This window comes from Otolemur garnettii, unplaced genomic scaffold (assembly GCF_000181295.1).
Source record: "Otolemur garnettii isolate 467f Iridium unplaced genomic scaffold, OtoGar3 scaffold00119, whole genome shotgun sequence".
NCBI classification, from domain to species: Eukaryota; Metazoa; Chordata; class Mammalia; order Primates; family Galagidae; genus Otolemur; species Otolemur garnettii.
In genome coordinates this window covers 2,073,538-2,088,105 of record NW_003852514.1, presented here as the reverse complement: position 1 = coordinate 2,088,105, position 14,568 = coordinate 2,073,538, and the positions used below count along the sequence as shown (strand labels likewise).

Genomic DNA, 14,568 nt, shown 5'->3' with positions numbered 1-14,568 from the left:
AGTTATAGCTCTATGCTGCCCTTTGCCCTGTGGTCATTCCTCCTTCTGTCTCCCTGTCCCTTTGTCTTTGTCTCTGTCCCCCCCCCCCAAATGGGGGGGGAAATATGTATGTAGGTCTTTGTGCCTGTGGCTCAAGCAGCTAAGGCGCCAGCCACATACACCTGAGCTGGCGGGTTCGAATCCAGCCTCGGCCTGCCAAACAACTATGATGGCTGCAACCAAAAAATAGCTGGGCGTTGTGGTGGGCACCTGTAGTCCCAGCTACTTGGTAGGCAGAGGCAGGAGACTCGCTTGAGCCCAGGAGTTGGAGATTGCTGTGAGCTGTGATGCCACAGCACTCTACCCAGGGTGACAGCTTGAGGCTCTGTCTCAAAAAAAAAAAAAAATATATATATATATATATATGTATTTAGGCATATGTCATGTGTGCACATATATATGTGCATGTTATGTGTAAGCCTGTGTGTGTCACTTTCTAAATGTTCAGATTTTCAACCAGTTGCCAATGACTCAACACTCGTGTGGTAAACTTAGATGTATGCTTAGAGCTACTCAGTTCTTGCCAGTTAATTGCATGCAGACAGGCTCGGAAGATGTATTATATTTACACTCTCTAAGAACAGAGCCACGAGTGACACAAAAGTGTTTTAAAGAGGGTAATTCAAAACAAATTACCCTTTTACATAAGACCTCTTGACCAACAACAAGAGAAGAGCTGATCTGAATCCAAATAGAAAGGATAAAATGTACTGTTACATATCCAGAGACTAATACTTTCATATTAAAAGTTTAACATATTATTGTTACATCTCTTTATGCCTTGTCTTGCTTCAGAATGGACTTACAGTAGTTCTATTTGAAACAAGTTTGAGACTAGCCAAAGTTTCAAGAGTTGTTGTTGAATGGAATTTGGCCTTTTGTTGTTACTGAATTCCTTTTGATGAAAATTAATGTAAATAACATTTACCTGAATGGCTCAGTACTCTGTCTCACAGATCCACAATACTGGGCTGCCCAGACAAAGGCCAAAATGTCTTTGAGATATGATGTCAAAGTAGGTGAAACCAAAATGCAAAAGTATATCAGAGTAAATATCCCAGAGATTAATTACTCTAACTTGTCAACTGATTCCTCCAGGGGTCATTATCTCACAGACAAATACACCTTCTCTTCCCCTACCTTCTTCAATTTCATTTCACTAAAAATGAGAAAAATTTTAGACTATTGTATGGGAAGGACAATCACAGCCACTGGGTGACCCTGTCACACTTAATGTATTGTGATGTCTAGAACTTTTACCTATAAGATACAGAGAACATGGAACTAAGACACAAAACACTGGAAGTTCTACTTTATTTGTTCATTTATTTATTTATTTATTTATTTTTTGAGACAGAGTCTCACTAAGTTGCCCTTGGTAGAGTGCTGTGGCATCATAGCTCACAGCAACCTCAAACTCTTGGGCTTAAGCGATCCTCTTGCCTCAGCCTCCCAAGTAGCTGGGATTATACGCACTCACCACAATGCCTGGCTATTTTTTTGTTGTAGTTATTGTTGTTTGCCAGGCCCTGGCAGGGCTTGAACCCACCAGCCCTGGTGTATGTGGCCAGTGCCCTAGCTGCTGGGTGCAAGCAATCCTCCTGCCTCAGCCTCCTGAGTAGCTCCAACTATAGACACTGCACTGCTTTGCTGGCTTATAAAGTTTTAAAGCATATATGTATTTTTTTTTTTTTTGAGACAGGATCTCAGCTGTTGCCCTGGGTACAGTGCTGTGGCATCATAGCTCACAGCAACCTCCAACACTTTGGCTTAAGCAATCCTTTTGCCTCAGTTTTTCTATTTTTAGTAGAGACAGGGTCTTGCTCTTGCTCAAGCTGATCTTGAACACTGTGAGCTCAAGCAATCCACCCGCCTCTGCCTCCTAGAGTGCTAAGATTTTAAAACATTATTTATTGCTAAGTTTAAAACACTCAAACACCACAGCGCAGTGATTAGCACATCTAAATTAGAATTTGTGGGCCTTCAAAGTTTCCCTTCAGGGTACAACTTCAACTCTATGGAGTAAGGTGTGAACGTAAGAAGATGGGAGCATATGACTGGAAACCAACTTGCATATGAGCCCAAACCAAGTGGACTCACATGGACAACTTATATGAAAGGATACACAGTAAAGCTGAAGAAAACTCCAGGCTCAGAGTGCTTTATGGTATCGATAATTCAACTGGACTGACTGCATACATGGCTTTCTTACAAATTCTGACTAAACCTAAAGAATTTTCAAATAATTGATTGTTCCCCTATTTAGTCATGTTTATCCACAGTGGTTTTTTTTTCTATCCTTTTAATTCAGTGTTTAAATATTCACAGCCATCTAGACACATTATTTAAAAGCCCAGAGATGGCTCACATGTATTTACTTCATGAAAGAGAAAAGAAACGTCAGTGATACAGATGTCAAAGTCCCAGAGGTAAAAAAAGAATAGCAAAATGCAAGACTAAAATTAATGCCTTTTTTATTCTGTAGTAAAGAATACGTAATATGAAATTTGCCACTTTAACATGTTTTAAGTAAGCAATTCAGTTGCACTAAGTACAATCACAATGTTGTGCAATCATTACCACTACAGTAGCCTTGACCACCCAAGGGACTGTAACAAACCATCAACAATGGAGGTGGTCAACATAAGAAACTAGGCTTACTGTACTAATACATACATGTGGTGCATGTCTGGTCTATAAAAATTAGGTCAATTTAAGGAACTGGTCATGTAGGGAGGTGGTCAACTATGGAGGGTCTACTGTATTAACTCCTCATGCTACCCCTCCCCCTGAGTCTCTGTAATCTCTATTCTATTGTTAATCTCTATGAATTTGTCTATTCGATGTACCTCATATAAGTTAGAATCACAACAATATTTTTCCCTTGTGCCTGGTTTATTTCACTTAGTATAATGTTTCAAAGTTCATCCATATAAAGCATGTATCATTCCTTTTTTATGAATAATATTCCATTATATCCTGCTTTTTGTTGACACAGTCATCTATTGATGGATACTTGAGTTGTTTTCATCTTTTGACTAATGTTGCTATGATCACTGATACACAATATATAAAGTATCTGTTCGAATCCTGGCTTTCAATTCTTTGGGGAGTAATTGCTAAGAGTGGATCTACTAGATCATACTGTAATTCTAAGTTTAAATTTTTGAAGAACTAGTAGACCATTTTCTATAGGGGTTGTTTTGTCTTACATTCCCACATTGCACAAGGATTCTTATTTCTCCACATCTTTGCCAAAATTTGTTATTTTCCAGTTTGTTTCTGTAATGGGCAACCAAATAGCAGTGAAGTGCTTTTCATTGTGGGTTTAACTTGCATTTCTCTAATGACTAATGATGTTGCACATCTTTTTATCTGTTTATTGGCCATTTTCATATATTCCTTGGAGAGATATTTAGCCACGTCCTTTGACCATTTTTAACTGAGTTGTTTGTTGTTCAGTTGTAAAAGTTCTTTATATAGTCTAGATATTAATCCCCTATCAGATATACAGAGTGGCCATAAAGTTCACATGCAATTTAAATAGTTGTACATGAACTTTATGGCCACCCTGTATAATTTACAAATGTTTTCTCCCATTCTATGGGTTATGTTTTCACCCTCTTGATAGTGGCTTTTGATGTTCAGAAGTTTTTAATTTTGATGGAGTATAGTTTGTCTATTTATTCTTTAGTTGCTTGTGTTAGGGGGGGCATATCCAAGAAACCACTGCCAGATCCAGCATCATGAAGATTTCCTCCTATATTCTCTTATAAGAGTTTTATAGCATTAGGTCTTACATGTAGGTCTTTGATTGGTTTTGAGTTAAGTTTTTGCATAAAATAAGGATTGAGTTTCATGCTCTTGCATGTGGAGATCCAGTTTTCCATCTTGGCACCTTAGTCAAAGAATAGTTTGCCATTTACATGCAGGTTGGTTTCCATGCTCCCTAATCCAGGATCTCTATTCTATTGCATTGGTCTATATGCCTGTCCTTAGGTCAGATCACAATATTTTGACTACTATACCATAGTGATGAAGTAAATTTTGCAGTTTGGAAGTGAATTCTCTACCTTTGTTCTATTTCAAGATTATTTTGGCTATTTGAGGTCCCTTTAGGATTGATTTTTCTATTTCTGCAAAAAATAACACTGGGACTTTGATAGGGGTTGCACTGAGTCTTTAGATCATTTTGGATAGTAATGTCATCTTAACAATATCGTTTCTAATTCGTAAATACAAGATGTTTTTCCATTTCTCTATATATCCTTTAATTTCTTTTCATTCATTTTTTTTAATTTGTTCTTAAAAACAGTTATAACTATGGCAGAAACTGTTCCATATAGATGCTTTACAGGTATTAATTTAACAATTACAATAATCTGAACATGAAGTATGATTTTAACTCAATTTTGTGGATAAGGAAATGAAGCCCAAAGAGGTTAAATAACTTGTCCAAGATTGCATAGCTGGTAAGTGACAGAATTAGGATCTAAACCCAGGTAGTCTTGCTCCAGAGACATGGTCCTATTATGCTATATTCCTTTTCAAACATTCATTCATTCACCAAATACACACACCCACACCTGCCAGTTCCCCAGAAGCAGAACCTGAGACAAGAGTTCATGTGCGAGTGATATTAAAGAAGCACTCCTTGGCCAAACCAGTTAAGGGAGTAAGGAAAGCAGGATAAAGAAGGCGAAGAAAGAAGCCAAAGGTTTGAAGTCAGGTGAATCTGACTCCACCTGAGCCTTTGGGGAGGTGTGGAGTGTGTCCCCACCTAAAGGAAATGAAGCTGGGCTTTCCCACAGCTGCACCATTCATCAGCTCCAGATCACTCTGCCAGGGATGTAAACTTCTACACAATCCCAGCTCTCCATGTGTCTGAAGGAAGTGACTCCAGTAATTCAAATTTATTCCTCTGGAGAAAGTTATAAATTTAAGTTGGTAGAAATAAAGTGTACAGGAACTGAAGGATGGCTACACAGAGGTGGTAAAGTGGACCCAGGGGATCTGGGTAGAGCACCAACAGCACATGTTGTGCGTAAAGCACTGTGCTTAGCACTGAAAAAGCAAGATAAAAGCAACCAGTGCATCATCTTTAGAGGGGTTATGCACTGGTAGAAAGTCACGCATACTTTATGTATAGTGCATGGTGATAAATACCATGGGGGTGGGGGGCAAATAGATTGCAAAGAAGTTAGAGAAGAGAGCAACACAACTGTTCCATCCCTGGCTAAGGAAGTTACAAAAATATCATTGAACAGATGGTGTTTGATCTGAAGTTACTAATACAAATGGAAAGATTTGAAGAAAGCCTCCTAGACCAATCAAATGGTGTGAATAGCCGCACAGAGGTATGAATACACAGAGCACTTTCATAGTTGTGAGCTCATCAGTGCTGTACTTCCATATATAATGAGTTGTCCCCAAAGTGTTAAAAGTATACATTCTCAGCCTGCCCCAGACCTATTGACTCAGACACTCAGGGGTGGGGTCCAGCAGTCTGTGTCTTAACCTACCCTGCAGGTAACTCTGATGCACACTCACATTGGAGAGATATTGCTTTACCACACCAGACTGCAACCCCACGTGCACCAGGTGCACTAGGCCACCCAGACCCCTGCTATCAGCCCAACACCACACTCACATTCCTACTCTAGAGCAAATAACAGCCAGAAATGAAAAGGGAGTTTGGAGTAGATGAAGGGAGAGGCATCTAGAAAGCAACCTTCTGTGAGCAATGAGGTTGAGGCTTAGGTGACCTAAAATTCCATGAGGCCCATTCAGTGAGAAAAAAATGACAGGCAGGAAGGATTTCACTGATCAGAGGATGAGGACCAGACCACCATCATGAGCTGGCCATCCTCCCTACCCTTTTTCTAGAGGTTTGAGGAGTTCTTGACAATAGTTTAGAAACAAGGCTAGTTCCAGGGTCTCCTAAATATCCACAATGCCTCAGAAAATGACTGGCCAACAAAGGATGAGGGCAGACAGCACCACCACAGTCTGAAATCATATGTCACATTACTACTGGGAAGACCAGATATTTCCTACAGAAACATGGTTGAGAAATAAACACGAATATATCATTATATGAGATATGATTTCTGAAAGAATGGCATAGTTCAGTGGGACAAGATATATAGAATGGTATCAGAAACGTATGATTTGGGGGGCAGTCACCCTAGGTCAGGACGAGGAGCCATTAGGCCTGGGAGGTTGCACTTTAGGTAAGCGACTCTAGAAAATTAGGCAAAATGGATTAGAAAGGAGATGTCCTGAAAGAAGGAAAATCTGTTATAAGGCTCAGAAGGAGAATTCTGGATAGGAGGAAAATTATGAGAAACTGTGGAGATAAAATTGATAAAGACTTGGCTAAGGAAATACCAGGGAATATTTTGAGGCAAACTGTGGATATCAATAACTACAGTACACCTCTTCTGCCAAAGTCTGCTTTTTAGCTGAAAAACCAAATTCATTTTTACCCTCAAAATTATGGTCATTAAAATAGTCCACACAGTTAAAACTTGTACATAGAAACTGCAACTATACCAATGCTGTTTAACTCACATTTACCAGAGAAGAGTTCTTAAACTTGGACAAGCTAACCAATTCCAGGTGTCGTTAAGATAAATGCATGCTGGGCGGCACCTGTGGCTCAAAGGGATAGGGCCGGCCCCCTATGCCAGAGGTGGTGAGTTCAAACCCAGCCCCAGCCAAAAACTGCAAAAAAAAAAAGATCAATGCATGTAATCACACTATTACCTTAAATCTACAGATATACTCATTCCTTCACAAAGGTAGCAGGTTAGGAATCAACAAAATGCTATTCTACATGCCACTAAACTCTCTGTATCAGTTAGAATAAGTTTAGAGAAAACATCCACAGAGTTAGGCATTATCTTATTACCAGCTCATCATAAAAAGTTAACATCTGCACAAGTTTTTATCATTCTACGCTAATATCAAATATTTGCTGAGTGCCTGTTACATGGCAGGCACTATGCTACTTACATCCCTTACATCTGATAATGTTGGGATGCAGAACATTAAATGCATTGCCCAGTGTTATACAGCTTTTTAGTAAAAAGCCTAAGCTTCAAATCCAGATCTGCTGATACCAGATCAATTTCTCTTCACGTTACCTCTTTTAATTGAATCTTCTTAACAATCCTTTGCGACAGTCATTATTATCACATTTTGCAGGCAAGGAACATAAAATATGGAGAAGTTAAGTGTGGGGTTCAAGAGGAGCCCACCAGGAAGATCTAATCTGAGTTGTCTGAGTGCTGCTCTACTATCTAATATGAGGATACTCTGGGGATATCTTCGATATTTCCACAACTCTCTCTCTCCCTCTCACACACACACACATACACACACAAGTAATGTGACAGCTTGGTCACAGAGGTAGTGTTGTAGACAGTATCTACACTTTGACTTCCCACTATCAGTTAATAATTATCAGTTTGGGGGTGAAGATATACATACTTATATCTATACAGATATAGACAGACAGACAAATAGTTGTTTTTAGAAAGTAACAAAGGAACCACATAGACTAGCTGTGGTTTCTGGAAATCCATGGAGGAATTTTTATTAAAAAAAAAATTTTATCTTAATAAAGAAAACACTAAACATGTCCAATAGCATTAAACTAGGTGGCTTCATTCTACCTCAGTTTATCACATCTACTCTATATGATGCAACTCTCAGAGACAGCATCAATCCAGAGAACACATACATTTTACTAAATAAAGACCTTCTGTGTTATCTGAAGGTAATTTTTGCAGCAGAATGATTCCTTAAATAATTCTGAGTTACTCCGTCACTTGCAGCCATACCCCCAATTCACGTCTTCCTTTCCTTCATGCGTCAATGTTCATTTTAAAGACAGAAAGGACAGAGCATGACAAAACTCAGAAACAACTGCAAGATTATTTTTTTTTAATCTGGAACACAATCCAAAAGTAATTATTACCTGCTTGATCATGTCCATAAACTGTTGTTGCCATTATGAACATTTTTTTTCATAGTATTTTAAATAAAATGTATTCTGGAAATAAACTACTTTCTGCTCATGACAACAAGCACAGATAATTTACCTGCATTCTTCAGGTCTCAGACTCGGAATAGAGAATGAATGATGTGAGTTCAGCCAGGCACAGAGTCTGCAATCACAGTCACAAAGTCATGTAAACAGAAATCAGAATTTCCCAAATCCTGTGATTAGGTCAGGAAATCTCAAATCCCTGAACCAATTGATTAATACAACTATGATAGGTTCAGGAAACAAAGTGAGGGGGGTGGTTGGAAGTGCCTGTACAAGAAAGGCTATACTTAAACATAATTTGCCCTTTTCCTTCCTTGCCTTTGGGGAAAGCAAGATGGAAGACATTGCCCAGATAGTAGTAGTCTCTGTGTTTGGGCGAAGTTCGAGGTTATCATTTATGTATTCTTCTTGCACTTTGATCTTAGTCATGCTGACAAAGGAAATGAGTGGAGCAAGCCAGGCAAACCCCCAATGCATGGTAATCGTGACAGATGAACGGGGTTGAACTGTTCCAGCTGTCCTCGCAGGCCATCACCAGGCCCTGTGTGATCTATTAGTGGTGTGAGCCCAGGTGCGGGGCCTCTGCTCCAGGCTTGCCGAGCGCAGCCCCGGCGCTGGCCATTAACTGATGTAAGTAAGCACTGGGTAACTTATGAAAAAACCATGCAACATGAACATCAGTCAGGAAATGGTTACAAATTAGAAAAAGAAAAAGGTATCTGGCGCAGAGGCCCCCCTATGCCACAGTAATAAAAGCAACTTCCTCTTTTTCCTAATTTCAGAACCACAGAGTGGAATTCTCTCCATATGAAATTACTCACAAGTTGCAGCCTGCACTAAACTACCGCCTGTCCCCTTCAATGTATCACAGTGTAGTCACATAGAAACAGATGTTACTGCTTGACTGTCACACTGTTAAGGGAAAGTGTCATGCGACATGGGGAACAGCGACCTATGACCTCTCAAGAACAATCCTCCAGCACCTCATAGATGCTTTTGTTCTTTAGAAAAACTGGTTCTTTAAAGTTTGATAAAGCATTCCAAGATGGTACAGTTCAAGTTTAATGATTCTGATAGACTCCGTACTTGAGTTGACAGGAGCCTCTTACAGCTTGCAACCCAGGTATAATGCTGCCCTAAGGACACCCACTTACTTCACTCTGTCTGTTATCCTCAGTCTGGGTCGCTGGGTACCACTGCCTCAGACCAGCCTTCTGTGCTAGTCAGAATCATGTACTGTCTTGCCTGTGTCCCCAAGATTATTTTTACATGTTTGTATCATGACACTTATACTACACCACTGTAATTAGTCATCGTGCTTATGTTGTCCCTCCTTCCAATGGTCTCTTCCTGTGGGCAGGAAGTATGCCTTCTACTGCCCCCATTCAAGGACTGGGCACATATGGCATCCACTGTTGTATGTGGAGGGAATGATGGATATATTTCAGCCTGAAATGTCAATGTTTATTATGGCCAAGTAAAACAGGTATTTATTTCTTTTTCTGTTTGTTTTAGATTGTATACTTCCTCATGATTTAACTAAACTACTCCTCTGTTTACAAACCTTGTGAGAGATAGTTTAAAGATGTTTAAAATGTTGTATGAGTATAAGTTGAATATGTTTATAGAATTGATAGTATTCCTGGTAGCATTCAGCCTACAAGTCATTTCTCTCCAAAGAGGCAGGATATCCCAAGGGAAGATAAATAGAAATTTATATTCAGCAGAAACTTAGTTAAGCCTCTTGTATCAGAATAGAAGCTTTTCAACACAAAGGCCAAAACCCTCATTATGAATGTAACCAAGAATGAAATGGGAAATAAGAGGACAAGAAGATTGTAATTCATAAAAACAAAAGTGTTCCAAGAAGACCGTCAGGAGGGGGTCCTAGGAGAAGCTGCTGGGTAAAGAGCCTTCCCACGTGAATGTGGAGGGCTGCAGGGAGGGCTGAGTGGGGGCCTCTGGGCAGCAAGTCCTTGTAGACACACAGGACGCGGCAGGCTGATGGAAGGCCTGGAGAAGGCTGCCACAGGAGCCTGAAAAGACAAGAGATGGGTGTACAGAAAGCAGGTAACATGAATAAAAGAGAAGACAAGAAGAAGGAAAAGTGCTTCCATGAGACTTTGTAGCCAGACTGGGAGAGCTCAAGTATAGTAAATCCTAATGAAAAAAGGTGAAATGTATGAACACCCTGCGTCTAGAATACCTTGCAAGACAGAAAACAGACAATGAGAGTAAAACAGCAAGGGAAAAGAACAATGGCTATTTCTGGCTAGGGAGAACTTTCTAAGTGAACTGAAATCAGCGGCCAAAGGGAAGTGTATATTTCTGTTTGTTTGAAATGTTCAAATAATTACTTAGCACATTTACTTAATGTTGTCTTCATACTACATGAGTACATGGTTCTCAAATAAAACTTTTTGGTCGTAACTCTCAGGATAAGAATCCTGCAAAGTTATTGTATTGATACCAAATGCCTTGTGAGGGTGGTGAGGCCATAGTAGGTATCCTAACCCCACACAGGAATAAATAGTTCTTGATGGAATCTGCCTCTACTCCTGCCTTCTTTTCTGAGAAGAGATGAAGCGAGATAGAAGAGAATTTATGTCATAAAGCAAATGCAATCTAAAGAAAGCCTAGGCATTGCAGGGAAGAAATACTCCAGATTGCTACACAGCAGAAATACTGTGTACTAGGTACCACCAGCAACAGCAAAACAACACAAATACTCTCTCCCTGTAGGGTGAGATACAGCCCACAGAAGAAGAGAAGGCATAAGGCACTGATATCCCATAAAAGAACTGGAGGACCCAAAGTCACAGAAAAAATCCACCTGGGTTCAAGTTCTCTTCAACAGGTGACAGAGCCTCTATTGTATATAACAATGTATGATTGTTGATAGCCATCCTGAACTACTGTTGGTAAAGCTTCTCAACAGTTTGCCCAGTCTCCAGTGACTATCCCTTGCATCTTTGTGTCAAAGTCTGAGTAATTATCCTAAGAGATAAACCCACTCATGCTATCTCCTGCTTAAAATCCTCTCCTAGATGACTTCCAGTGCCTGTAAAATGAACTCTGAACTGCTTTAGGATGGCATGGAATATGCCTCAGAACCTGACCCCAATATACGTTTCCAGTTTGCTCTTCCACTTTCCTCTCCCCTCATCTTTTTCTTCTGCTTCACTAGACTCATCAATGTTACAGGAACGATTACATACAATCAGAAATCTATCCTGCTTCCTTGTGCTACTCCAATAGTTATAATTTGCTTTCCACAACTCACATACAAAAATCAAATTTGCCTTTCAAGGTTCTGCTCAAATGTCATTTTCTCCATAAATAAAGATCTTCTTGCTCACAAAACTTCTTCTTGCCTATGTGTTTGAGCCACATTACACTTATGTCTGATTGCATGGCCATTGGAAATAGAGTTACTAGAGAGTTACGTGTGTGTCCACACTTCCAACTAGGTAATCCTGCTCAGACAGAGGCACACTCTCTTATCTTCTTTGCGTTTTCCTCCTAGACAGTTTCAGCCATATGCTTCCATTTCTTTCATGCTTGCTCTAATTTGTTATCAATTAAATTTGGTCATTATTCTAAGATTTATTAGGGTTTCTTATTTGTTATCACAAAAAGAGTTTCATTTTCAGTATTTTCTATCCATAATTCACTAGTTAAGCCTATAGGAAGTCTAGGCCATCTAACCAAATGTCAAGTAAAAGTTTAAACAATAAAGGGACAGAAATGTAGATTCACGAAGGGCAGTATCTATCTTGTTAACTAAATGAAACAATTTGGGCACAGGTGTACCCCCAAACAACTAGGTATTGTATATTTCTAGGTATATCTGACCTGTATTAGCTGTATGCTTACATATAGACATAGTATCCCTTGTATTTCATTGTACAAACATGACCGTTGTAATTATCCACACAAAAACTAAGCCTCAAGTTTTCAAAGCTACTTGAAACGATACAAGACAATATATTTTGAACTGAAACTAGAACCAGTTTAAACAATCTGCTTTGAGTTTTACTAATGACTTAAAGCAATTATTGTATACTTGCTTATAACTAGACACAAAAATATAAAATATGATTCTTTCCTTCAATAGGCAGATAGAAAAGACACATATTAGGTGTTAGAAGAGAGGGGAGGATGAGCAGATAGGTCCCAGGGGGTTTTTAGGGGAGTGAAACTATTTTGTATGACGTCACAATGATGGATACGTGTCACACATTCAGTAAAATCTAGAGGATGTACACCACCAACAGCAAACCCCCATGTCAACTATGAATTTTGGAGGATAGTGATGGGGTAATGCAGATTCATCAATTGCAACTGAAAGAGCTAAAGAAATTGCACCCCAAAATGTGATTCCTTGGTATAAAAAATATTTTGAGTTAAAAGGACATTTTTTAATAAGAAAGCACTGGCCTCTCCTCTATAAAACCCAAGTAACCTGATTTAGAATCAGAAAAGGCTGATGATTTCCTTATTGCAAACAAATGGACCTGCCCCTAAAGTCATTTGAAGCAGGAGACCTGTCTTTCAGATTAATTTACAATTTAATCTTTTCCCACCCATATCCACATCCCCCTAGCAACCACTTGGCTACACCTATACTTTCCAGTTTCTCTCCCTCCTCCCTTCTAAAAATCTTTAAAAGCCACTGACCATCACTGAGATTTTGAGAAATCATTTTTGTGGTTCCCCCCGTGTGCAAAATATTTGAAATAAACCTTACTGTTATTAATCTACCATAACTTTGAGTTGATCTTTTCAGCAAACCAACCTAAGTGAAAAGGGCAAGTTTTGCCGTGACTCCTACAACAAATGTACCACTCTCATGGGATATGTTGATAACACGGGAGGCTGTGCATATGTGGGAGCAGGGGGTACATGGATAATACCTGTATCTTTCACTATCAATTAGTTTATTAACTTTGCAAATGTATAATGGAACAATTGGCACATTTCTTTGAAATAGGCCTTTTTTGATTTAAGTCTCTTTCTTAACCATGGAAAAATCTAATTAATGAGAATAACACACTTTATATCAGATAATTTATTCATAATGAAACAGGAGATAACAATAGCACTTGATGCAATCTGAGGATACAGTATGAGGGTTAAAGTGAGACTTCAGTAGTGTGCACAGCCATGCCAGTGTGATAGGTGGGCATTCCCTTCCCATAGATCTGTTACATGTAGCAGTAACATACATCTGAATCTAAGCTAGCCCAGGAGGAAAGGGCCCTGTTAAACTTATTCTAAATAGAAAACCTATGTCAAAGTTGAAAGACATTTGAGCACAGTACGTGAAGATTAACGTCTTGGATGTTGAAATTCATGTGATCCATATTATATGTGATTCTGGTTTTGCTGATACACACAGAGCTGAGGCTATCTGATCAAATTAAGGGAATCTTACAAACAAATCAGTAGGCCACGGAGGACATAATAAGCTCACAGAGAGTGCATTGCCTCAGCCATATTCACTGCTGCTATCTTCATCCTAATGCTACAATTCTTTGGGTATTTCTGGAGTCAGAAGTTAAAAGAACACACCCATGATTTTTTTGTAGCTAGAAAACTTAAGTTATTCTCTGTTTTTGTAAAAATCAAATAGAAAAAGAAAGAAAGAAAAAAGAATATTACACTAAATCTCTTTTCAGGCTGTTGTCTGGTCTCTTAGAACCTAGATTCATGGACCTGCTCTCACTTTCATAAAATTCTTTTCCCTCCTTTGTCTTGGTTTTTTTTTTACAACTAAACCTGGATCTAACAGCATTTAATGTCCTGAAGCTTTCAGGTAAGGCCATATTTCACATCATATTTTATTTTTGGTCTTGGCAGTAAACTTGGAATTAGCCATTAAGTTAGGATTTCTCATCTAGTCAACTCCAGGAAAAAAGTACAATAGAGAAAGGAAGAAAGAGCCAGAGACCTTGACTAACATGAACTATATTAAACTAGAAAAAAAAAAAAAAAGGATTCCATGTGTGCTCCAATAGGAAAGAAAAAAAGGAAGGCTCAACATTTCCATCAAATAAGGACTTCTTCCAGCAGAGAGGCTCCACAGAAAACCTTTCACTGACCTTTATCCGGAATACTGAATATGTCATGACTTTCTTCAATTCTACCTCCTCAGTCCGTGCTATCAATTGAGGTTTACGAGGGTGAAGCTATTATTTCTAAAGAGGGAGGAAAAAGAATTTGTTCTGAAAATATCTGCTTCTCCACCCCCACCTTTCTTCATTTGTAAAACAAGCCATCTAAGTCTCTCAGGCTATTTTTCCGCAGCCTTGTTTATAATGTGGTAATGATTATGCTAATACCAGCTGGGAATACATCTATGTGGACATGCTGTGTGAGTGCATTTGGGGGCGAGAGGGGAGAGCCCTATAAGTGCATAAGGAGAACTATTCAATAAAATTATAGTACATGTGTAGCCCTCTTTCCATATT

At 39.1% G+C, this 14,568-nt stretch overlaps 1 protein-coding gene across 2 annotated transcripts in view; it reads right to left on the bottom strand.

The window, feature by feature from the left end:
* SUGCT (succinyl-CoA:glutarate-CoA transferase) overlaps window positions 1-14,568 on the bottom strand; it is a 771,296-nt gene that overhangs the window by 302,989 nt on the left and 453,739 nt on the right. The window contains exon 13 of one of the 2 annotated variants that reach the window (XM_023517743.1): window positions 6,742-8,213. The exons of the other annotated variant lie outside the window; for it this stretch is intronic. Coding sequence (XP_023373511.1) covers window positions 8,157-8,213 — 57 coding nt within the window. The 3' untranslated portion in view covers window positions 6,742-8,156. Of the gene's footprint in view, window positions 1-6,741; window positions 8,214-14,568 lie in introns of those variants that run through there. 2 annotated transcript variants of the gene reach the window in all.